The 25,628-nt window shown below is 40.1% G+C and overlaps 1 protein-coding gene across 1 annotated transcript in view; it reads left to right on the top strand.

Annotated features, from left to right (window-relative positions):
• Window positions 1–25,628, top strand: part of LOC102158399 (uncharacterized) — a 131,078-nt gene that overhangs the window by 101,827 nt on the left and 3,623 nt on the right. Inside the window, exons 5-6 of the mRNA XM_084980980.1 lie at window positions 6,620–6,748; window positions 8,498–8,611. Of these exons, the coding sequence (XP_084837106.1) occupies window positions 6,620–6,748; window positions 8,498–8,611 (243 nt within the window). The remainder of the gene's footprint in view (window positions 1–6,619; window positions 6,749–8,497; window positions 8,612–25,628) is intronic.

A 25,628-nucleotide genomic window follows, 5' to 3' on the forward strand; every position in this document is an offset into this window, starting at 1 on the left:
ACTGACTTTCCACAGAAAGGCAGAGATCTTATGGGAAGAGGTTAAAAAGGAGTATTTGCTTCAGAAAGATTAAATGAAAAAAATTGCCTTTCTCCCACCTATGATATGATGCAGTTTATTTTGAATATATTCATGCCCCTAAGACGTGCTGTAATTGGAAAGGAAGGCACTTTCAAACAGATCCAGAAGTGCGTTGTGTTGACACACATTTCAGAATAACTTGAGATGTTTTCACGGGCTACCAGAAATTTCAAGTTACACCAGAGAAGATCTACAGACTAAATCGTTACGTGGTGTCTTACCGACTCCCGGCGAATTTCACAACTTGGTCAGTGTGCCGAGTTGTGAAACGCCTGCTTGGGTGATGCCACGAACCACGTTTTCAGCAAATCCCTTCACAGTGGGTCTCAAGGTAAGAGTGGCCGAAAGAAGAACCCACACACCGTTCTGAAGGCTGAAGTGAAGCGCCGAAGGTGCACTCCTGGAGGCCTGTCCGTCCCACAAGGTGACACGGGGATGCCCGCAGCCTCACCTCGTCCTCGTCCTCCTGTGCTCTGCGTCTCCACTGCTGCCTCCACTGACCACCAGCAGCCTGGCCCCAAGGTGCCCGGACCTGGCAGCCCACAGGCAGCTACTGCCCGGAGGCCACAGCTTCTTGACCTGGCAGCTTCTGCGGAAGCTTCCATTGGTTGCCCTTTACCGTATCAGTGGGGCGATCAGCTGTCTCGGGGTCTTGGATTTAAAAGCAAGCTTGGACCTGTCTCCCTACTTCAGTGCCGCAGGAAGACTGGCTAGTGACGGTTTTCTTGACCTTGATCCGACTCTCAGGGATCTTCACTTTCCAAACTACGCCCATGTTCATGTAAGGTGTTTTGGTTTTGTTGTTGTTTTTTCACAGCCACACCTGCGGTGTAGGAAAGTTCCTGGGCCAGGCATCGAATGGTAGCTGCAGCTGCAGGCCTGTGCCTCAGCTATGGCAACAACTGATCCAAGCCACATCTGCAACCCATGCCGCAGCTTACCCATGCTGCAGCAGAGCCAGAGCCTTAGCCCACGGAGCCACAGTGGGGACTCCTTGTGTGAGGTTTAATTCCTCCAGTAAGTTCCTCTTTCTGATATTACTTCTAGAGCCTCAGTTTTCTCATTGAACCCTCACTGGTAGTCACCAAAAGCGTGTTTTATCCAGCATGTCATGAACTCTTGCTCTAGTACTAGTCATCATTGTGTTAGCCTTAATAATTGGTTAATGTTTTCTTTCCCCTGTTATTAAAACTAAAATTATATTTTAGATGTTGGATGTGTTGCTTTTAAGAGTGTATGCATTTCTGTTCTATTAAGCATACAAGAAAAGCTTAGTCATGATAATAGTATTAATAAAATTATGAATCATGTGATTCTTATTTAATTTTTCTTTAAAATTATGTATAGAATTCAGTATACTCACACTTTTCTGAAAGAATCCTATGCCTTTTGTCAAACTTCTCACATTTTAAATAACGTGATTTTAGCTATATATTACACTGCTTTGTGGGCAAATGAGCACTAAGAAATAGCATAATAGTTCCTGCTGTGACACAACAGCATTTGTGTTGTCTCTGGAGCACTGGGACACACGTTCGATCCCCAACCCTGCACAGTGAGTGAAGGATCCAGCATGCCTGCAGCTGTGACATAGGGCATAACTGCAGCTCAGATCTAATCCCTGGCCCAGGAACTCCGTGTCCCATAGGGTGGCCAGAAAAGAAAAAAAAAGGCAAAAGAAGGAAGTAGCATATAGAATAAACATTATTATGGCTCCTTATAAAGGAAGTGAATTACTGATGTTTCTTCATATTGCTTTAACCTTGATTTGGTTGATTTTTACAGCAGATCCTTAAAAGGGTGTTTCATAGTTTACTTCTCACTGACTTTAGAATATTACAGAGAACACGCGCCATGTATTTGAATTTAAAAACCAGGTTAGGTTTTTCCTGACAGAAATCTTATTTGGCTCATTTATTTACGGGGGGACTGCTTTTCTAATTAATCTATATGTCAGACATTATATGTAAGTTGAAAGAACTGAATATGCAACTCCAAAGTTGCTGACAAAATTACACTTAAAGCAACTGATAAGGTATTTTATCAACAATTACTGTATTGGTGAATATGTGTTAAAATTTAACAAAATCTTAATTCTTTCATATTTTTGAATGTTAGAATATGCAAAATGCTCCTGTTTCCAGCTTAATTGATTAGTCAAATTGATGCTATTACATCTTATTCTAGTATTCAGTAAAATTCATTTATAGAAATTGAATTGGAAAAATTTGAACATCACATGAAAATAATTTCAATAGAATTTTAGTCATTTTTTGAAAGTAATATTTATTTAATATTTAATTAAATATAAATATAATTTATATTTGGATATATAATTAAATATAATTATAATTTTCATAAATTGTGTGATAATTATATAAATCCAAAACTATATTTCATATAGTAGTCTTATAATCACAGAAATAATTTTTAAAAATCTTAATTGATTTCATTTTTATTTCAGAAAAATGTGATAGATGATTATTAGATGTCTTTGAAGAATATTATATTAAACAGAAAATCTGCAAAGTATAAAATTGAAAAATAACTTTAAGGAGAAAAATAGAATGAAATCTAACTTCCCATTAAATAGAGCTTGTCCATGTATTTTCTAAATAAATGATGATGGATGATTCTCCCTAGTATTTAGATTACATTAGGTACTACTGATATATAACCATTTTATTTCAAAATATCATCATATATAAACTCTGGAAGTGTTTGGCTTTGTATTTTTAAAAATTTGATGAAAAGTTTTAGATAGCCTTTTAAAAATGTGTGAGATGGATTGGCATTATTTATTTTTATTTATTTATCCATTTTATTTTTTGTCTTTTCTAGGGCTGCCCCTGTGGCACACGGAGGTTCCCAGACTACGGGTCCAATCGGAGCTATAGCCTCCGGCCTACGCCAGAGCCACAGCAACTCAGGATCCAAGCCGCATCCGCAACCTACACGACAGCTCACGGCAAGGTCGGATCCTTATCCCACTGAGCAAGGCCAGGGATCGAACCCGAAACCTCATAGTTCCTAGTCGGATTCTTTAATCACTGAGCCACGATGGGAACTCCGCATTTCAAAATGTTACAATGTACCTAAACATAAAAGTTAAGTAACACCTGATCTATTTTCCTTTTTACATTTTTCAGACATAACCCTTCCTTATCCCTCAAGTCCATCAAGACTCCATCCGTAGTGAGCTGCGTAGGTTTTAAAATTGCAATATATATCTTTGCCTACAGGGTGCTAAGCTTCCCAACTTGCCCTGCCTCTCTGTATGCCCAGATGCAAGCTGTTCCCTTGCCATCACTGGCAGTTTTCATCTCTCACCCCAGAGGGAGAGTACCTCCATCCTGGGCACCGCTCAGAGTAGGTGCGGTGTCCCCTGCCTGTTCCCGACAGTCCTGTTTGTGGAAGCGGTTGTGCTTGACTGTGTACTTATTTGGCACCTCTGATAGATGATTAATGAAGGTCCCAACACAGTTTCTGGAAAAAAAAAATAGAAGGTACTCAATAAATGTAACTTGAGAAAATAATTGCTGGACGGACGATGAAGAAATCAGTGAATGCATAAACAAATTCCATAGGAATTTATTTAATAGAGAAATAATGGACTAGGAATTAAAAGCCATAGACCCTAACCCTAACTCTTATTTAATCACTCGGTCTATCTGTTTAAATTGTGTCTAACATACTGCTTGCATTCAAGTCTAAAACAATACTGTTTTATTCTTGGAAATTCTACCATCTGATTTTCATTTTCTGCTCTTCTTTTGTGAAGTGATCAATATAAAGACCTGAGGGTATTGCCTTGCTAAATAAAGACTATTATTGGTTATAGGTAAGGTGATTTTTAAATGACCTGCTGTACATATGGACAGATAGCTATATGTAATGCTGTGTATTATGAAACACATGGGTCAATTTTATAAACTAGTTCTGAAAAATACTAAAATTGGCTTGCTGTGGAAGCAGCATCATATATCTAATGTATTTATGATTTGCATTAATGGAGATTGATGATATTTAGTAGGCTGCTTCCATTCCTGCTGTGATTAGACGTATTGCTAGAGAAAAGTACCGATTTATACTGTATAGCTAACAAAATATAAAAATAAGAGCAATAGAAACGAGCTATATAAGGCAATTCTATAAAGATTTTGAATACAATTAAAATCAACACTTAACTGATGATATTTGAAAACTAGCAAGGCATACTTATAGATTAACAATACAGATTTTTAGGAATGCGCTAATATACTTAAAATCTTTTATCTAAATAGGAATAATGCTTAAGTTCATCCTAGCAGAATTATTTTTCAGGATTCTGTGACCATAAAATCGTAAACACCTATGACTCCGTCTTCCTAACATCACAAATCTGTGATATTAGGTACATCACGTTATAGAGTCATATCGTAACCCTCAGTTCAGTACAGCTACTTAAAACTCAACTGTGCGATTATGTTCGGTCTGTCTGTGAGGTTTGAAAGGGATTTGCCCTCCGTTTGTCCCCAAGGCAGGAGGCTTGTGTGGGAAGGCACTTCCTTCTCAAAGGCTCAGACCCTTCACTCGGATTCCTCCGCCACGTCTGCCTTCGCCTGCGTTGGAGTTAACTTGTTCCTTCCAAACCGGGTGTTTTCCAGGTCCCTGTAAGCCCAGGACCTTACTCCAGTCAGTACTGACTTTCTCCTTTTGTTTGGGAGCGTCTGCCTGAAACCAGCCCTGCTGTTGGTCCTTCCCCATGGTTTCTAAGGAAAAAGCAGTAGGTACCCCACTCACAGTCCGTAAAAGCAAGAGTCATGAGCTTCCACAGGCGTCTGGAATACCGAGTTCTTCCTGCTGAGGGATCACATCAGTAAGCCAGTAACTTTGGCCCCAAGTATAGCCTTGCATTTAGTGCCCTGCTCTTCGGTTTACAGACAATGAGGCAGAGCTCGGAAAGCATCTCCTAATAAGCAGTAATAGGCCTCGTGTAAGGGTGCTGTCCATTTACACTCACTTCTGTATTCTTTTTGTGGTATTCTTTTAATACGGTACTTTTTAGGTTTGGGATTTGCAAATAATTTCCTCCTTTTGAAAAGATGATTTGAGATTTACTGCAGAGCCACTGTGCATCATGCATCAGATCAAGATCTTTTTATCTGACAATTTTGTAGATTCCCTCAAGAGTGAGAGTAAAGAATGTTCTAATATGCATAAAACTAAGATTGAGCTTCAGTGTCTAGGAGTCTCAAAATTAATTTTACTGAAATCTTATTTAAAAACAATAAAACATAACTATTTAACATGCAAAAAATGTTGATAAGTGCCTGTGACATCTGTTTCTACTGTGGACCCATGTCCATCACCCCCAAAAAAGTTTTCTCTTACCAAGGGTAACCTCCTTCAAAACCCTGCACGAAGCAAGTACTGACCTACCTTTTTTCCTAGGACTTTATGTCAACACATTCCTATGCTGTGCACTCTTTTGAGACTGGTGTATTTACTCAGAGAGTTTTTGAGATTCATCCCCTTTAATACATTGATGAATAGTTTTTTTCCTTTATTGCTGAATAGCGTCATCATATGGAGCATATACCAGAATTATTTATCCATTCTGCTTTTGATAGACAAGTTTGGTTGTTTCTAGTTTTGAGTTATTATGAATAAAGCTGCTGTTCAGGTGCTTGTGTGGGCATATGTTTTTGTTTGCCTTGTATAAATACCTGGGGGTCTTGTGGTAAAAATAAGTTTGTTTAAATATATAAGAAACTTTAATGATACACTGTTTCACAGAGTGGCTGCATTATTTTGCATCCCATCAGCAAAGTATGAGTTTTCTGGTTGCTACATATCCTCCCAATAATTTATATGGTCAGTCTTTTTTTTAAATTTTAGATATTATGATGTGTGTTTAGTGATACTGCATTATGATTTTCATTCACATTTCTTTAATGGCTAATATTATCTTTCACACTTTAATATGCTCGTTGACCATTCATATGTTTTGTTTTTGAAATACCTATTCAAATCTTATATCCATTGACTCGAAAAGTTATTTATATATTAAGGATACATATGTTTTGATAGATATATTAGAATGAAGATTTCTTCGAATTTTGTTTGACTTATCTTTGCATTTTCTTAGCAGTATCTGTTAAAGACCAGAGTGTTTGATTTTGATTGTTTCATACATTATTTTTTGTATTATGATTCATGTTCTGTGTGTCATATTAAGCAGTCATTTCCTATGCCTAAGTTCACACGTATTTTCTCCTGTTATTTTTCTTTCCAAACAGGGATTCTCAGCTTCACCGACATTTTGGGCCAGATATTCTAAGTTGGGGTTTTCTCTAGACACTGTCAAATATCTAGGGGTGGTGGTGGGGGTGTGTGTGCAAAACTGGCCCCAGTTGAGAACCCCTGTTCTAGAAGTTCTGTAGTTGTAGCTTTTGTATTTAGGTCTATGATTTATTTGGGGATAACATCTGTGTGTAAGTCAAGATGAGGGCTGAGGTTTATTTTTCATGTTGTTTTTTTCATGTTATTGTTGCAGCAACATTTAAAATACGGAAGAGACCGATTCTTCACCGTGGAATTGCCTTGGCATCCCTGCCAAAAAACAACTGGATCTACATCTGGATGCTGTTTTGTGCCAGTGATACATGTGCCTCTTTTTACACTGGTAGTGTATTGGCTTGATTACTGTCCTTTTAGAATCACGTGGTAAAAGTTTTCAAAATCTGCTCTTTTAAGAGTTGTTTTGGCTACTCTTTTTTTTTTTTCCTGCTTTTTAGGGTCTTGCCTCTATATAGTTGGTTAAACCTACTTGTAGTTATTTCATGTTTTTGGCATTTTACGTTTTAATTGTCAACAGTTTTTGATTAATACATAGACATGATTTTTGTATACTTTATAATTGTTGACCTCTTTAAATTTGCATATTAGTTCTAATAACTTTTTATGGGGTCCTTAAGACTCTTTATCAGCACAATCTTTTTTTTTTTCCTGCTTTCTAGGGCCACACCTGTGGCATATGGATGTCCTAGGCTAGGGGTTGAATCAGAGCTGTATCTGCCAGCCTACACCACAGCCACAGCAATAAGCTATGTCTGTGACCGACACCACAGCTCACCGTAACGCTGGATCCTTAACCCACTGAGCAAAGCCAGGGATGAAACCTGCATCCTCATGGATACCAGTCAGGTTTGTAACCTGCTGAGCCACAATGGGAACTCCTATCAGCACAATCTTATATGCAAATAGAAACATTCAGTTTTCCTTTCTAGCCTGTATAGCTTTTGTTTCTTTTGCTTGCCTTATTGCAATGACTTAATTTTTTTTTTTTTTTTTAACGCAGACTTAAGTTCTTAAACCCCAGTCGAATTGAATGGGTTTTAGATGAAAGCAAATAGTTTGGTGTGGATTTCCTAAAATTAATCCTTTATAGCCTGCACTAAATGGTAGCAATTTGATAAAGAGGAATGAGCTTGCCGTTTCTTTCATTCACACCCACTTGAATGGCCAAACAAAATATCTTAAGAACTATATGGCTCGTGTTTTAGGTAAGAGGGCAGGCTGTTGAGACTAATTACTTAACTTTGGTGAAACTTCACAGTAGTCCACTAGAATATAAGATGATATGAGGCAAGGACCTCACATACCTTGTGCTACTCTGTCTGTTGTTTAGAAGAATGCTTGGCACAAACACAAAATCAGTAAATGCTTGTTGACAAAAGCATGTTATTATTAGGATCTCTGAGTTAAACATCATTCCGAAAGAACGGGTAGGGATGTCTGACTAAAGTCTGTAGTCATGATTTCAACGTAATTTTGTAAGCAAATGCAAGGCATGGTAATAAGGTTAAGTTCATTCTTGAAACAGTTCCATGACCACACAAGTAGAAAGAGTGCCATTTATATATTCTTTCTGTGCATTATATTTTAAAGCTGCAGTAATGTTTTAAATCATGAGATGGCACAAGTGTAGAAAATTGTCTCTAGACCAATTATGAAAGGGTTTCAGTGAGGCACAAGCTTAGCTGATAAGATAAACTAAAAAAGCTGGGACCGAAGGTCAAACTGTTTAGGCAGAAATAGTGCCAAAGATTCAGGTTGCAGGAAGCCTTTGAACAGAACACCACAGAGATATGAGAAATTGAAAAGGGTGAAGATAAAAGCACTGCCCTAAAGGAAGTCGAATAAATAAATGTGTAAAATGAAGAAGAGCAAGTCATGAGAACTTTTTGGAACTGTGTGTCTAATCTGCTGTTTTATTTGTTGTTGACAAGGGAGAATGTGAGAATGCTTTAATATCCTTCCATGTGGTGCTTTATAATGACTCAGGTTATTCTGTTTATATAGGGTTTGTTATATTGATGCAGTGGATGCCTTTTTGCCACATGATTTTTTTTTTTTTTTGTCTTTTCTACAGACCATTTGCTCACATTAAAAGAAGTTGATAAAATGAACTGTCATGAAAATAATAGATGTCCTGTATTTAATGACTCTCTTCAAAATGTGGACAATTCTTCAAGCCTGGTCGTGGGTAAATGGGGATTTGTCATACTTTTTAACTTGGGTGTATGTATAGAAGTTTTCAAAATATTTCAGAATGATTCCCTGCAAGTCTTTTAATCACTTCCTCTACCAGTATTTTAGGGAGGGCCTGCTCTCTGACTGACTGGCACAAATCTATGACGTGGAGCTAGAGCAGTGAACACAACAGTCTTTCATAAATCCCTTCTTAGTGAAATGACAACGGATACACAGATGAATGTGGAATGCAAGATCCTAAAATGAGTATTGAAAAAACATGAAATGGATGGGGGATAAAATTATCCTGGACACTTTTAAATCAAGGCAACTCTAATGAGATGATCCTGGCAAAGCTACCTGGGGATAGTTTGGCTATTTTCATATGTTGTAGGAATCTCACTCCCTAATATTTACTCAAGTGAGTTGAACACTTATGACCACACACAAGTCTGCACACAGATATGAAGAGCAGCTTTACTCATAGCTGCCCAAACTTGGAAACAGCCAGAATAGTCCCATAGCATGTGAATAGATTAGCAAATTATAATACAGCTATACAATGGGACATTATTCAGTGATAAGGAGAAATGAGCTACAAAGCAACAAAAAGCCATGGAGGAACTTTAAATGCCTAGTATGAGTGAAAGAAGCCAGTCGAAAAAGGCTTCACAGTCTATAATGCTGACACGTCCTGCTGGCAAAGGCAGAACATTGGAGACGGCAAGTGATGGGTGGCCACCAGGACTTGGGGTGAGGGACCAAGAGGTGGAGCCTGGGAGATTGTGGAGGCACTGAAGCTATTTTGTATGATATTAGAATGGCGGGTATGTGCCTTTGTCCGTTGTCAAAGCCCACAAAGTTTTTAGCACAAGAATGAATCCTACAGTGCACTCTGAACTTCATATTGATCTGTCAGTGTTGACTCATCAGTTATAACTAATGTACCACGCTAATTCGAGGTGGTAAGAAGGGGCAGGAACTCTGAACCTTCCAGGTGATTTTCCTGTAAAGCTGAAGTGCTCTGCAAGGGAGAACCTGTTCATTTTGGTAAAAGACTGTTAAAGTCATATACTCACCTGCTGTAATGGATCCGGTATGTTCTCTGGTTTCACAGCTCTCACAGTCGGTGCCCCACTGAAAAATCTGCGTGCCCCCCCTCCCGGCTGTGTCGGACCCCGAGGCTCAGCTCTCCTTTTCCACCTCTTCTGGCTTCAGTGCCTCTTGAGCTACACCAGTCTCTGCCTTTTCGAAACACATCAAGCCTGTCCCACCTCGGGGCTCTTGCCTCTGCTGCTCTTTCTACCTGGAATTCGGTTGCCTTTCTGTTTGCATGAGTTTCCTCTTTCCTTCCTTCATGCCTCCACCCCAGATCATCTCAATAGAGTTTCCCTGGTTTGAAGGAGTGTCCAATATCATCGTATCCCCCACGGTTTTTTCACGATGAAAATGTATTATATGTATAATATGTATTTCATGTTAATGTAGGTATGTATTGTCTCTTTCTCTAGGAAGGGATTCACGAGGGACTCTTTGCTTCACTGCTCTTTCTCTTCTTCGTAGACTCGTGCCAGTGCATCAGACAGCACGTGCTCCCAGTTTTACTCACCCTAAGAAGTTTCCAAATTAGCTATCAAATGTATGCATTTTCAAGGAACAGAAAGAAAAAGGAATTAAGGAAAAGGGATCAAATAGCAAAGTAGAGGAGTCGTTCACAAACCTACCGCACAGGCATTTCATTGTGAAATACGGTGTTGTTTCTCCATTTAGGCCTGTATTGTACTTGGACCTATTTTTTGTGGAGGATGTTAGGTTTCTGTCTAGATGCATTTTCTTCAGTAACTTTTATCAGCTCCAGAGCAAACACGGAGAGCAAGTATGTAGAATGGGAAGAAGAGACACAGGGAAACCATTCTGGAGGGTTTTGAGGTCCGTGAACCAGGAAACGAAGCTTTGAGTAGAGGGCTGTGGTGGGCTTTCTAAGAGGTGGCTGTTTTTCAGCTATTTTGAAGCTGGAGTCAGTGGAGTTTTATGGGGAATATATAAGGGATCCGGGTAAGAAGAACAGTCAAGAAAGTCAAGGTTCTAGGCCTGGCCAGTGTGTAAGCAGTGGGGCTCTTTGTCCAAGTGAAGAACACTGGACAAGCAGCGTTTCCTTGCGGAAGGTCCTGTTCTAGAAATCGAGGGCAGTTTTGACGTGTCCTGTCTCAGGCTTCTATTTCAGTATCCGATGAAAAACATCAAGTATGAAAGTGGCCTCGGAGAGAGCTCGGGGGAAAACGTAAGTTTGGGAAATGTCAGTGTATAGGTGGGGTCTGAGGCCCTGCAACTCGGGTGGGTAGATCAACAGAATGACTGCAGAGATAAAAGAGACCGAGAGGGAGTTGCCCCAGCATTGAGGAGAAATAGGAAGGGGGGGTGGGGAATACCTTTTCCAGAGGAAGCCAGCAACTGTGTCAGAGTCTGCTGAAGAATTGAGAGAAATGAACACTGAGACCCTACCATCAGACTCGGCAGCATGGACATTGTTGATGGCTCTCGTGGGAGAAGCTTTAGGGAGAGAGGGATGGTGTTGGCCAGGTTCAAGGGGTGACAGGAAGGGTAGCAGTGCAAACAGCTGCTTTCCCTGAGCTCTTTGCAGGAGTTCTGGGGACGGGGGAAGCAGAATCCGGTATGAGAGATAATGAAAGTCATTCATAATGTCGGAAGCAGGTAGATGAGGTCTTACTGTAGAAAATGCATTGAGACAAATTAACTCAATAACATCATAAAGGCACACACACACTGACGTGTGCATGCGCTCACACACGCACTAATTCTACCGCCTTCCTTTTGGTCCCCCCCCCCAGCCCCACATTATCCCGTAAAGTCGTATTTTGTTTGGCTATAGACCAAATGCATTACCTACAGGTGGGTTTTGTCGGCTGCTGCTGTCTCGTGGCTCCGTTTGGTGCTTCCGATGGATTCTGCAGAGCATCTTGGGCTCCCTTTATCTTGTAGTCTATTCGGACATTATTCTTCCTCTGCGTGGCCGTTTTTACTCATCCACATTTGTCTTTTGCTATGGAAGTGCATGAAGAGATGAAGTGGGATGTTTCTGGGCATAAAACCCTTGCTCCTTGAATCCTCTCCTGAGGTGTTGTCTGCCTGCAAACTTGGGAGCCCCTCCAAAGGGGTGTCTGTGCGAGGACGAGGCTGCAGGAAGGGAGAAGGGAGCTGTTAGTACTCGTGACCCAGGGCAGTTTTCATTTTAGCTCAGGGTTAGAAAATGGGCCCGAGGCCCAGAACGAAAGCAGATCAAGCATGTTCGTTTCTGCCTGCTCTCCGATTTCTCACTCCTGTGCTGTCCTCCGTATCTCTCCATTCTAATGAGGAAAAAAGAAAGTCTGAGAAAAATCACATCAAGGGGAAAACAAACAGAAGGAAGCCAAGAGCAAGCGAGGTTTATTTGTCTTGTGTAGGCTTTTTAGAACTACGAGGCTTTTAAAAATAAGGTCTAGCGCGAGTCCTTAAATGTTCCCAAGCCCAAGTCAACTTCCCTTCCTTCTGGGAGACGGTGGAGGGACGGAGCTGTGTGCTCTCTGGTACCGCCGTGAAACTGGGAGGCCCTCAAGAACAGAGGCCAGGCCCTCGTTGTTCCCCGGTAGAGCAGGAACGCGTCTCCTCCTCCCTGCAATTGCAGCAGGAGAATGAGCACAGACAGGCAAACCTCCTTTATTCATGCCTCACTTGGAGCTTTGCAGATACTGCCTTCTTTAGAAATTTAAAGTTTGTGGCAATCCTGCATAGAGCAAGTCTATCAGCATTGGGCTGCCAACAGCAGTTGCTCACTTTGTGTCTCTGTGTTGTATTTTGTTCATTCTAGCAATATTTCAAACTTTCGTATTTTTTGTTTGTGAACAGTGATTGTTGATGTTACTGTTGTAATTCTTTTGGCATTATACAGCAATAAAGTATTCTTTAAAGTAGGTCCTTTTTTTAAGGCACAATGCTTGTGCACACTAAGTTTCTGTAAGTATAGCTTGTATCTGTCCTGGGAAGGCAAAACTTTCATGTGACTTGCTTTATTGCAATATTTGTTTTATTGCTGTCTGGAACTAAACCTACAATATCTCCAAGGTAGGTCTGTACGTATTTTTGACTCATTAAAATTTCAAAAAATTATTTGTCAATTATACTTGTTTTCTAATTGTAATTATGTTATTTATCAATATTTATCAATATATATCAATGATACGAAGATGACTTTTAATATTCTGTTTTGGAAATATAGGAGTATTATTTCAGAAAAAATATTATCATGATTTTATGCAAGCACTTTCAACTCATACATGGACATTTTAGTAGTATTGGAAAAGTGTTATTCCATTATTCTTATCAAAAGCTGTTCTCAGTTAAATAAATGAGACAAGGGAGTTCCGTTGTGGCTCAGCAGAAACAAACCCGACTGACATCCGTGAGGATGCGGTTCGATCCCTGGCCTCGATCGGTTGGTTAAGGACCTGATGTTTACGTGAGCTGTGGTATAGATCGCAGATGTGGCTCAGATTCGACGTTGCTGTGGTTGTGGTGTAGGCTGGCAGCTATAGCTCTGACTGGACCCCTAGCCTGGGAACTTCCATATGCCACACTTGCAACCCTAAAAAAAAAAAGACAAAGTCTAGAGATGGAGCAAAATAAATATTGGATTTCTTAAGTGTTTGATAGATTTCATTGTTAATGATATCTGCTTTTCATTAGTAATTATTATGTTGAAACTCTATTCAAAATTTTGGTCTTAATATAGCTTTTAAGTCTTATGAAGTATATTTAAAGCATGTTTAGATGTATTTATAAACAATTTGAATTTATACCACTAGTCACAGTAACACAATATAAATCTCAGTATTATTCTTTTCTTTTTAATGGCTCCAACTACCTTGCTTAATATCAAGAAACGTATGTGTGTTATGACTTGACTACATATGTTTAGTCTGCACATGGGCGAATGTGGATATTTAGAAATAAATATTTTCAATTTGTATCCCCAGCTAGGATGTTGGAAATACATGTATAAGCGAAATACTAGAACTACATTCATCCATAAATACGTATATATAAAATACACATATACCCTGACACACGTTATTTACCTTATTAGTCTGCAAATTATTAAAAGATGTTTATATCTATATTAAGTAGCCTTTAACTTTTATTCTTATGGTGTCTTTGTTAGTTCTGATCTTGAGTTAAGCACAACATGAGTTTGGGAATATTTCTTTTCTTCTTATTTATTGGAAGAGTTTGTAATATTGGAACAATCTGTTCTGTGAAAGTTTTGTAGACGTAGCCTGAAAGCCATCTGTGCCTGATGTTTTCTTTGTGGGAACATTTTAAACTAGTGCTTAATTTGCATAGGATCCTAACAATAGCTTTTACATCTTTGTGTATCTGTAGTAGTGACCTGTCTTTAAATCTTGTTTTTAGTTATACGTACCTAATTCTTGTGCTTCTCCTTGTAAATGGAAAGAAAGAAGAGATAGTATTCAGTACATGATAATAAAATTCACACCACATCAAAGTTAGGTTGCCTCAAAAGAGGACAAGAGAGGTCCGGCTGAGTGTACACATGCTTTCCCTTGGATCCCGGCCCCACTTCCAAGAGTTTAAAACAGATTTTTTTTTTTTTCACAAGATTCCAGGTGTTATTAGTGTGTATTTGCAGGCACAGACCAGTATAGTTTTGTCATTTATACAGGCAAAGCTTGGCATCCAAGTCTCATGCATTGATACCATGTAAGCCTTTAATGTTTTCAGTGGGTTTTTTTGGTCTTATTTTTAGGGCCGTACCCAGGGCATGTGGAAATTCCCAGGCTAGGGGTTGAATCAGAGCAAAGGTGCGGCCTATACCACAGCCACAGCAACTTGGGGTCCGAGCCCAGTGTGCAACCTACACCACAGCTCAGGCAATGCCGGATCCTTAATCCACTCAGCGGGATCAGGGATCAAACCCACGTCCTCATGGACATGGATGCTAGTGGGGTTCGTTAACCGCTGAGCCAGCTGAGCCACAGTGGAACTCCTAATTTTTTTAACGTGTTTCTAATCTTTATTGTTTTTTCTACTCTGACTTGAGGATTATTTAGCTGTGTGTTTGTTTTCCAAACTTTTGGTGACTTTTAGCTCTCTTTCTGTTACTGATTTCTGCTTTATTTCCACTTTGACCTTAGAACACATTCTTTCTGATGTAAAAAGTTATTGAAGCTTGTGTTTTGTCCTATGTATTAGCTATACATTGCTTTGTAGCAGATTACTTCAAAACTTGGTAGTTAAAACGACATTTTATTAAGTCACAGCTTCTGTGGGTCAGGAATCCGGATGTGATTTTACTGGCTTCCCTGGCTCTGAGTCTCTTCCAAGGCCAGAGTTATTTTAAAGCCCAACTGTGAGATTTGGGGCAAATATTTAAAATTTTCTGAATATTAGTTACATCATTTTAAACTTTATTAATCAAGTGCTATTAAATATATGTTTTATTTATCACATTGAACACCTGCTACATAATTATCCCTGTGTCGTGCAGTTAAATAATATACCACAGTAACTTCTCATTGAGTGCAGAGTGTAACCTGGCTAATAAATGTTTACTGTGAAAATTAAGCACAATAGAGGTTAGTACATATTAGCTTTAATGTACTTCTGATTTATTTATTCATATGTGTTTAATGCTGAGAGATTTTTAAAATTTCCTCCATTCAGAAAATCTGAATACTTTTGTTCTCGACCTTGACTTGGTTTCCTGTCTCCCGAATTTCTGAGATTTCTGCCATCGACAGGTATCCACGGACTTTGATTACTGGTATATGGAAAAGCACTTAATCCCTCAATAGCCAATATGTTCATTTGTATTTCTCCAATTTTTCTATTAAATTTTGGTCAGTTATTAAGATTCATGGCCTCACACGGGGCAGAAAGTTTGTTCTGTGAAAGCCCGGGCAGGAGTTCTGTGTAGCTTGTGAACTGTGTGAACTTGAGAAATGGGTTCTCCTTTTCTGATGATGAGGGCTGTGAAACAGTCCTGCCCACTTCAGAGAGTTACTGTGAGAAACACCTGCGTCAGTGTCCTTGAGGAGGCCTTTGCAGTCTGTTGAGAGCAATGCCTACATTATTGTTGGTAACCAAACGGTCCTTTATGGCACCAGTGTATCTGTAGCACTGTCACGTTTTAGACAGAATTTCTAAACAGAAATACTGTACTTTGGATGTCGCTTGCATTTTGCCCATCGTAAGAGACATAAGAGTTATGAAGCATCCCCATGTAGACAGATCTCTAGTGACCACCAGTCAATCTTACCGAAGTAGCCAGGGGAGCCTAATACTCAAGCCAAGTCCCCTTTACTTCTTCTCTTCCTCTCTATCCATCCACGTCATTGCCTTCACCAGCCTACTTAAAGTCCTTTTTCGGAAGCTGTTCTTTCTGCCATGAATTATTTATCACTTCTCTTCTTTAATCAGCTGCAGTATAGCTTTTTTTTTTTTTTTATGGCCACACCTGCCACCTGTGGCAGATGGAGTTCCCAGGCTAGGGGTTGAATGGGAGCTGCAGCTGCCAGCCTACACCTTCGCCACAGCCACACAGGATCCAAGCCACATCTGTCGCCTTCACTGCAGTTCATGGCAGCGCCAGACCCTTAACCCACTGAGCGAGGCCAAGTATCAAATTCTCATGGATACTAGTCAGGTTTTTTACTGCTGAGCCACGGTGGGACCTCCTTGTATAGCTTTTACAGAGCAATTTTTATCTTTTCTTAAAAATTTTATTCTAATTAGTTAAATCATTATAACATTAGAATATAATTATCATAATTATATATGATGTGTATAATTAAAAGAATGTAATCATTCTAAGTCACCAGACTGTCTGTCTTCTGAAATCTCTGACATTTAGTTAGATTCTTCTTTGTGATATTTGCTTGTATTGCTATGTAAACTTTGAATCGGTTTTTCCTGATTTTCATCCTAAGGTAAACTAAAACATTGAAAAGTATTCACAGGTCTTTGTGGGTGTGGGTGTGGGTGGATGTCTGTATCCAATTACAAGTAAATTTGCACTCTGCTTATTTGAAAAGAATTTATTGCAAGATAGAAGTCTGCGAAATTTTTGATTCTCTACCAGGTCATTTTGGGCACCATCTGGAGCTTTAGATGTATCAAGTTTTCATTCCCTTGTGTGGGAAAATAGCTTCAGAAAAGACAAAATGGAGAAGCCACGCAGTAGTTATTCACACCGTGGTGGCCATTTGAGATAATTCATTTAGGTTTAGACAGTAAAAATAAGCAGTCCTGTCATTTTCCAGTAATACACACTGCTTGGTTTTACATGTTTCCAAAAGAATGAGAAAGTTGTGAATGTTTGTCAGCAAGTGTCTCTGTAGGTTTTGGATTGTGTAGAGTCATATCTCTTGCTGTCATGGATGCTTCAGTTCTATGAAACTGTGAAATGCTGTGTAAATGAGATCAGACTTGGAATGTTTTTCTCTTGACCGGGTACTAGATGTTTCATTGTTAACTAGGGGAAAATATTAAACCAGCTTTAGATATTAGGAACAAAAATACACCACGAGGAGCCACTGGTTCTGGAAAGTCATTTAACATTACTTAACATTAAGTAACATTTAATATTAATGCTTAATGTTTGGATAAGAAAAGTTACTTGTGAGTTGATACCCCAGGCAGGTAATCATACACGACCACTTTTTCATCTGTAGCATCATTTACTCTACTATTCTCTTAGTTCAAGAGAATAGTAAGCATTTTCACGTGCTCTCCTGAAAGAGTCTTGTAACTAATTTCCCAGCTCTAGTTCATCTCTCCTACAACTCACACCCACATTGCTCCAGAATCAGCTTCGAAACTGAAATCTGATTATTTTACTCCTTCTGATAAGCACTGCTACTAGTGTCTTTAACGCAGAGAATACATTCGAAACATTTTAAGGGTACTCAGCACCCCCCAGCCCCCCCATGTCAGTCTCATGTTTTTTCCTTCACCCTAACCTCAACCCGTGTTCAACCACAGATGTCTCCTAAATGTGCAGTAGATTCTGGTTTATACTCCTCCGCCTTTGCTGGGGTTCTTTCTCCTTTACCGCTAGATGGGCACATATTTAGTTTACTGTCTGTCAAGATTGTTTTCACCCCCAGTGTCCCCAGGTGGAAGTAACTGCTCACCAGTTGTGGTCCCAGTCTACCAGGTGCTCCTTTTGTGCACGTAAAAGTGAGATCTGTCTATCTATGGACTTGCCAGTTAACCTCATCTGCAGGAGTGGCCTTTTCAGAGCAGAGCTTCTGTATTATCTATAGTAAATGCTTAGCATTTAACAGCCATCATTCAGTTGATAGGCCTTATAAGGTGTTTCTCTGGAAAGAAACACAAACTCAGCCTAAAATAATTTAAATGGAACGGTAGCTCTCAGGGGCAGGAGTAAGAGTCAGATCTGGGTTATCCTTTGATCCTAAGCTGATCGTCTTTGCAAATACTGACATTTCAGAGTTGAGAACCTCAGAATCCTAACAATCGTGAAAAAGAAAAGATTTGTACTGAGAAAATGAAGCAGAGATTTTTATATATTCCTTTCCATCCCCCCCCCCCCAACTCCAGGTATGAAAGTGCTTAGAAACTGTATCTCTTTACACTGTCCTAGTCACAACAATTTAGGCTCCAAAGACTCAGCTCTCTTAAGGGCATTGATGCAGAATGGGAGGAGAAATGACGTTAGTGCAGGCCGACTTTGGAACCTGAAAGATTTTAAAGAGAGCAATGGCTGAAGAGAAGATACACATTCTACAAAATGCTTCCATCTCTTTTTTTGCTGGTAAGCGCCCAAGACTGGGACTGCAACACGACATTGCCCTGCCTGCTGGCTTTGCTCCATTCATGCTGGGCACCAATGAAAGCCCACTGGATCTCTTAGCTCCTCCTTAGGCTTTCCGCTTTGATCAGCCGTTTCCAAGACACCTGCATCAGTTTCTCCTGTGTTCTTTTGCAAGGTGGCTTCATCTCTCCTTCCATCAGGCAGTGGAGCCTGTTTCTGTATCCTTAGACCTGGCTTTGTGACTGGGTCTAGTCCACACCATGCAGCAGACATGACAGCCAATGTGGGAACTGGGTTTTAAGAGATCTTATAGGTTCTGGATTGGATCCACCCGATGAGGAGGCTGAACGCGTTGACTGAAGCAGGAGAGGCCCCACGAAGAGAGTCGAGGTAGCCCGATGGCCAGTGTCCGCGGTAGGACGTGCAGTTGCGGCCATGGAGAACGGCTCGCCCAGCAGAGCCTTTACTGAATGCAGAGCGTAAGTCAGCCCAGATGAAACGGACAAAAATCCCAACCAAGTATGAAAACATGAGGAAAAAGAAAATGACGCCTTAAGCTACAGAGTTTGGGATGACTTGTTACCCAGCAAAAGCTGAAAGAGTTACTTTAACGTCAAAGGTAAAATCAACCACTTTGTCCATAACTCAGATCCATCGGAGAAGATTATGAGAGGTACTTGTTTTTTATATATATATAAATAAATTTGCTTTTTAGGGCTGCACCCGCAGCATATGGAAGTTCCCAGGCTAGGGGTCTAATGGGTGCTACAGCTGCCAGCCTTTGCCGCAGCCACAACAACGCCAGATCCGAGCCATGCCTGTGACCTACACCACAGCTCATGGCAAGGCCGCATCCCCACCGCGCTGAGTGAGGCTCCAGGGATTGAACACGCATCCTCGTGGATCCTAGTCAAATTCACTACTCCTGAGCCACAGTGGGAACTCCCGTTAATGATCATTTTTAAAACGTTAACTCATCTGCTCTCCATGCCTTTCCATCCAGGCTTCAGGTAACCCAGCCGCTTTCTCTTTGCCTCCCCTGTTGTTGAACAGGAAAACCTGTCTTATAGTCTGTGCAAAGAGCTCTCCTGGCTTTGGGATGGAAGTGTATTAAAAAGGGCTGTGGGTGAGGAGTAGGGATGTGGGTACGACGTCTCTGAACCTGACGACCAGGTGTAGACTAGAGCTTTTCTCCCCTGCACGTGGCCTTCCCGACGTCCTTCCCCTGAGTTGCCAACTTAGGAGACTCTGAAGCTGGAAATCTCACACCTGATGATGAAATTCTTACAAACCAGGTCCCACCGCCCTCCAGCTGATTCCTCCTTGTTCTCTCTCCGTCTCCTCTCTGGAGAAATGAAGGTCGTGTTTTGCTGGCTGTCCCCAGTACTGAGACAGGCATGGTAAGCCCTTTCGTCCTCCCAAGGACCAGGCCTAATGCTCCGTGGGCGGCAGGAGTCACGCCCATTCAAGAGGGAAGGAGGCGGAGAAGGAAGCGAATGGCAGGTGTTACCTTTTCACATACATTTTTACAACCCGACTTATTAAAACTTCAGGATGGGAAACAATGTCTTAGTCGTTACCCACTAGTAATTCTTAAGTGTGGGAATCAAAACAATTGTGTTATTCTAACTTGGAGCAGCGTTGGGGGACAGAGAAGGCACAGTGCCCACCAGACTGACACGGTATCTCGAGGCCAAAAAACAAAGTAAGCAGCTTCCTGTCATCAGGGGGCCCATTTGTTAAAGGGTGACTTACTCACGGGCTGGGATCCGGCAGATAACAATCTGGAAGCATTTAGAGCTGCACTGTGCACCGACAAGAGGCCCTTGGGACAAATTTATAGGTAACCTTGGCCATGTGGGGACATGTTTGGGACTGCGTGCCAGGAATATGTCAGCAAAGGTTTTCATCATTGGGGACTAATAGTGTATGGAGGCCGCCTGGTCCTAATGATTGTTAAACACTGTTTATTGTCTACAAAGCCCTTGATGACAAAGTAGTGGTTTCCCGCCCCGTGTAGTCTTGGGTCGGCAGGAGGACAGGAGGACCTGTCTGGACCCAGGGCGGTGTCAGTGACACTAACGGCCATACGAGCAGCGTACCAGTAACTCAGCCCGAGTTCCTGTGTGGAGCCATTCGTGTGGGGGGAGTGTGTGTAACTGTGGTGGATGCTCTGGCAAGGCCCCGACTGCCCCTTCAGAGCCGCTCCTTCCTCGTGTACCCACGGTGCTGGCTGCAGATGGCCTCTGTCTCTGCGGCTCTGCCTTCGGCCTTGGGAGCTGCTTCACCCGGCTCACCCTCCTTTCGCAAGGGTAGGTAGCCCATGACTGATGCCTACTCAGTGTTGAAGGGCAAAGGTCCGGGGCCCTTTCCTCTCTTCACAACTCCCAAGGGTGCTCTGAACCCGAGAGCACGCGCCACCCTGAATTGCAGCCCTTTCCCACCTGCCCCGATTGGTGCCTTCTATCTGTTTTGGGAAATTCTCAGCCATTTCTTTTGTACATATCTTTCTCTTCTGTTTTGTCAATTTTTACCCTCCGAAAATCCATTGTGTTAGATGGTACTTGATCGTCATGTATGTGAATTTTGTCTGTTATTCTCTTACACTTCTTTTTTGTTTACCAAAATGATTATTGGCTCACAATATTTTCCAAGATAATCATATTTTTTATTTTTCAAAAGATTATTTACCAAAAATTACGTATTTTCCATAGCCATTTCCCCAGAGCCAATTCCCAATGGTTACAACCAATCAAAAAATATTGATTGTAATTTTTAATTATTAACCTCTGTTCCTTGAAATATGTTCCTTGAAAAGTCTTCCTCAAAGACTGAAAAGTCGTTGAGACTTGGCTCCAAAGAGGATTTTCTTTGATCACATCAGGTGCCTAAGAGAAGCTAACTTGAGATCACTTTAAACTAAAGCATTGGGTTTGCACGTTTTGGGCCCATTGAGCAGGCTGGTTTTCTGCTCCCGTCCCAAACTAGAATGAGTGTGTAAAGGGTTCTCAGAGGAGACCTGCTTCCCTTTACTGTTTTTCCTAGAGCCAGAGGCGGATGCCGAATTCCCTTCATCTCGTATTGGTGGGGGTAGGTAGTCATGACAGCTTCCCCAGGGGATGATTGGCGGTCTGATTGATGATTAAGGGGCCCTGGCTTTGTGGGCTGGTCGCCAACCCCAGCTGAGCCTCAGGCTTGTCTCCTGTCACTCAGAGACCCTGAGATGCACGTCTTGTAAAGACGTTTCGTATGTCTGCTCATTGTGCCTTTCCTCTCCACTAGAGTGCGAGCCGCTTGAGAACACAGGCCGAGTCTTATTCATTTTATGAACCGGTAAAAAAGGGTTCAGGATCGGCATTGATTTAGGGTATGTTTGTTGAACTGGAGTAGAGTATATGTTGAAACAGCTTGACTCTTTAGGGGAGACCGTTTAACTTTTACCCAGGCTGGTTTTGTTATTTCCCTTTCTGGCTGCTGTAATTGTACGCATCCTTCGACGGTAGTGTTTTAGGTATGTCCATATAATTGTTTTTTAAAATGTGTGCTTCCACTGAATTGTGATATTTCTGAGGGAAGGAAATGATCATTTTTAGAGTTTTATCTCCTCTTACAGTTTGACGTACTCTAAGAGGTTTCAAAATCATCTATTAAATGTACACCCTTAAAAGAGGAGAGGGAGTTCCCGTCAGGGCTCAGCAGAAACAAACCCACTAGCATCCATGAGGATGTGGGTTCGATCCCTGGCTTCACTCTGGTGTTGTTATGGCTGTGGCGTAGGGCAGCAGCTGTAGCTCCGATTCAGCCCTTAGGCTGGGAGCTTCCATATGCTGCAGGTGCAGCCCTAAAACGCAAAGAGAAAAGAAAAGGGGGGTACAGAAAGGCGATAAGAGACAGTGGTAGAATTATAGTCTTCACGCATACGCCACATGTATTCCTGGTGAGGTATTTTTATGTTACTCCGGCTCATAGAAAAGCTCACTCTGAAGAGGTTTAGTTTGTTTCTGCCTTCTCCAATTCCATGCCTTTGCCTGGTCAACAAAATAAATAATTGACTTCCCATCCCTCTGAAATCCGCTAATTGAAAACCAGCTAAAGGATCTATACTCCAGCTAGTTAATAGTTAACATTTTCTGGCTCCATCTCCTTCATTTCAAAATGACACCAGTGAATGTTACAGATTTAAATGACTAAGTCATGAGATTGAACCAGACTGGACTTTCTGAAACAGTTTGGTGGAAAGAAAACCCCTCACCAGGAACAAGCCCCTTGTAAGTGGAAAAGGACGCTTCTACTGGGAGGGGACAATTTTGTAATTGGAATTTGTTACAATAGCTTGTTTCTTATAGTACTTTACCTACTATAACTGATGATTAACTTTAGTAACTAAAAGGTGTGTCTCCTATGCAGATGCTCCTGTTTAGGTAAATTGTTCATGTGAGCTCAAATAGCAATAATAAAGATAAAATACATTTTAATGGGTAAGATGGAAATTGCAAAAATAACAATAAAGACACATATTCAAGTAGATTTTAAAGATTCAAATGTAACTTTCTACCATCTAAAAGTTACCATTTGGAATATTAACTTTATTGAGGTAATTACATCTGGAAGGGTGATTTGTCTAAAAGTCTATAAAATACGGCAAGATTAATATTTCATCAAAATAAATCCATGTCCTCTGACTCCTAAATAGGACCCGAGAAAAATGTTAGTCTTAAGGCTAATGCTTTAATTTGTGATTGATACTCTTTTTTGAGAAAAATAAAATACTTCTTTTTTAGATCTGTATACTTTCTTGTTCCTTTAAGATTAATTTATATACAATGCATGTCAGTTGGAAAGACTGATTCTTTGTAAAGGTAATTAGCAAAGGAAATTGTTAAACAAGAACTATGTTTTAATTGCTTTTGTGTTCTTGGTTATTTTTTAGACTGGAGATGAAAAACTCAAACGCTAGATAATGAAATATGCATTACCAGCATTTAATTCTCAGGTGAGTCTAGCTGAAGAGATTGATGTTAATGACGTCCTCTGAAAATTAATTGTTTGAGGATGGATGAATGAGTATTTTCAAAATTTCTTCCTCCTTTTCATGTTGCTGTTTATGGTTTTGCCAAGTTCACATTAAGTTTTGTTACAGGCTTGAAGGTGCAACTTATCAATCAAAGCCTCAACAAAAAAGGGGCTAAGCTTACTTGCTTAAAATGAATGCGTTATTGTCGTTTTCCCTACATAGGGCGCACATTTTCATTTAAACTAGTATCCAACATTTTGGCAACTGTTCCGTTTCTAAACTGTAAGTAACGCTATGTCACTCTTGGTTTTTTGTTTGTTTTTGAAGTTTTTTCTTTTTATTTATTTTTTTATTAAAGTGCAGTTTATTTACAGTGTTAATTTCTGCAGTGCAGCAAAGTGACTCTCTTATACATACATACCTTCTTTTTTATATTTCTTTCCATTATGGTTTATCCCGGAGATTGGATATTTTTCCCTGTGCTATAAAGTATCCTTTATAGTAGGACAGACCCTATTTAGTAAGATAGATCCTATAGGGTAGGATCTCTGTCGATTCTAAAGGTAATAATTTGCATCTGTTGACCCTGAACTTGGTTTGGAAGTCAGCGCTCTAGTTGAATGTCATTAAAGGGGACACCGGAGGCGTGGTGCTGCTTTTAACGAGGAAAACCGTGAACTTTGAAAATGGCTTCTCAACCCCGCATTCACTTTTACTTGGTGTATTAAAACTATTCTGTGTCAGTTTTTCTCTTAATATTTAATAAATACTATAGTTATGGATAATAGTACTTCGTATATAATAGGAGATCTCTGTATATTTTATTTATGAATATATCATGATCAATAAATGCATGTTTACTGGGTTGGGTTGGTACCAAAGGTAGGCATACATATTTATATTTAGTATATATTACTATTATATGTATGTATAATAATCAATAAGAAAAATAGTTACAATAATTTGTTATTAAAATTTTATCCATGATTTGACTTTCAAAGTAGACGCTGAAAAAAATTACTGTTTAATATGATGTCTAATAGACAGTGAAGGTGGTTTGCTAATTAAAGAGATTCTTTTTAACATTGGTAGTAAAACCAGAAGTACATCTATGAAGACTTTTCTAAATAGTCTAATTTATGTGTAATTATATAACAAAGGTGAACTTGCATTTATATGATACATATTTAAGACCACATGACATAAAACTGTTTCTGAAATTATAACATTATTTTATGGTGGAGGGGTGACTGATAAGGATAAGTGCCATCTCGTGGGACTCTTTCTGAATCTTTACAGAAACTTCATTTGACCATGAACATTATTGCTCTTGTCTCTCCAAAAAATATTCATCATCAGTTGATCCATAATTTATTTAAAAACATGTGCTTAGTGGCAACTAAGTGACTAACTACACATCCCATAGCCATATTATGCCTTAATAAATATTCTGTATATTAATTAACTACATCATATAGTTCATAAACATGACGGAGTCCTTACAGTGTTAAATTTAAACATGGCACAGCCCACGAGTGTTATACTGCAGTGATATTCTTTCACTTTTCATTTGAACTAATTAAATAATGTACAGTATACCAGGGCCCTGCTTATTTGCTCATATTACCAATGTCAGGATGCTTGTAATGATAACTATGACAATCATGAAAAAAATAACATTTAAAAAGTGTAAATTATGTCTGAACGTGACATTCATCACATTCTAGTAGCAGAACAGTTCTGTGAGGCATTTTCTTTCATTGTCCCCATTTTACATATTAGGAAATTTTAGGCACTTTTCCTGATGTCACTTGTATACAAATTGGCTGGTATGGGTTCAATTCATGACACTTTGATGAGGGGGCTTCTTGAGTACTGAGCAAAGGAGGAACCCAGGCTGCCACAGTCCAGCGGTGGGACCAGCTGCATACACTAAATGATTGTCTTAGTGACCACATTTTATAAATAGTCGTGGGGGCCAGAAAACTAGGACAGTGGGGAAGGTTTCATGACGAGGAGGGAATATTTCCAAAAAGCCAAAAATGATCAGAACTTGAAGATAAAATGCTCCAGAGCAACAAGTGTCTTTGAGAACTGCTTCTGGTTGATTAGGACAGGAAAACACTCTTCAAGTCTGGCAATAAGGGCGCTCACTCTTACCAG

This window comes from Sus scrofa, chromosome 10 (genome assembly GCF_054392235.1).
Source record: "Sus scrofa isolate SSC_HxYL_T2T_F1_AM1 chromosome 10, Sscrofa_HxYL_maternal_Yorkshire_Landrace_v2.0, whole genome shotgun sequence".
NCBI lineage: Eukaryota > Metazoa > Chordata > Mammalia > Artiodactyla > Suidae > Sus > Sus scrofa.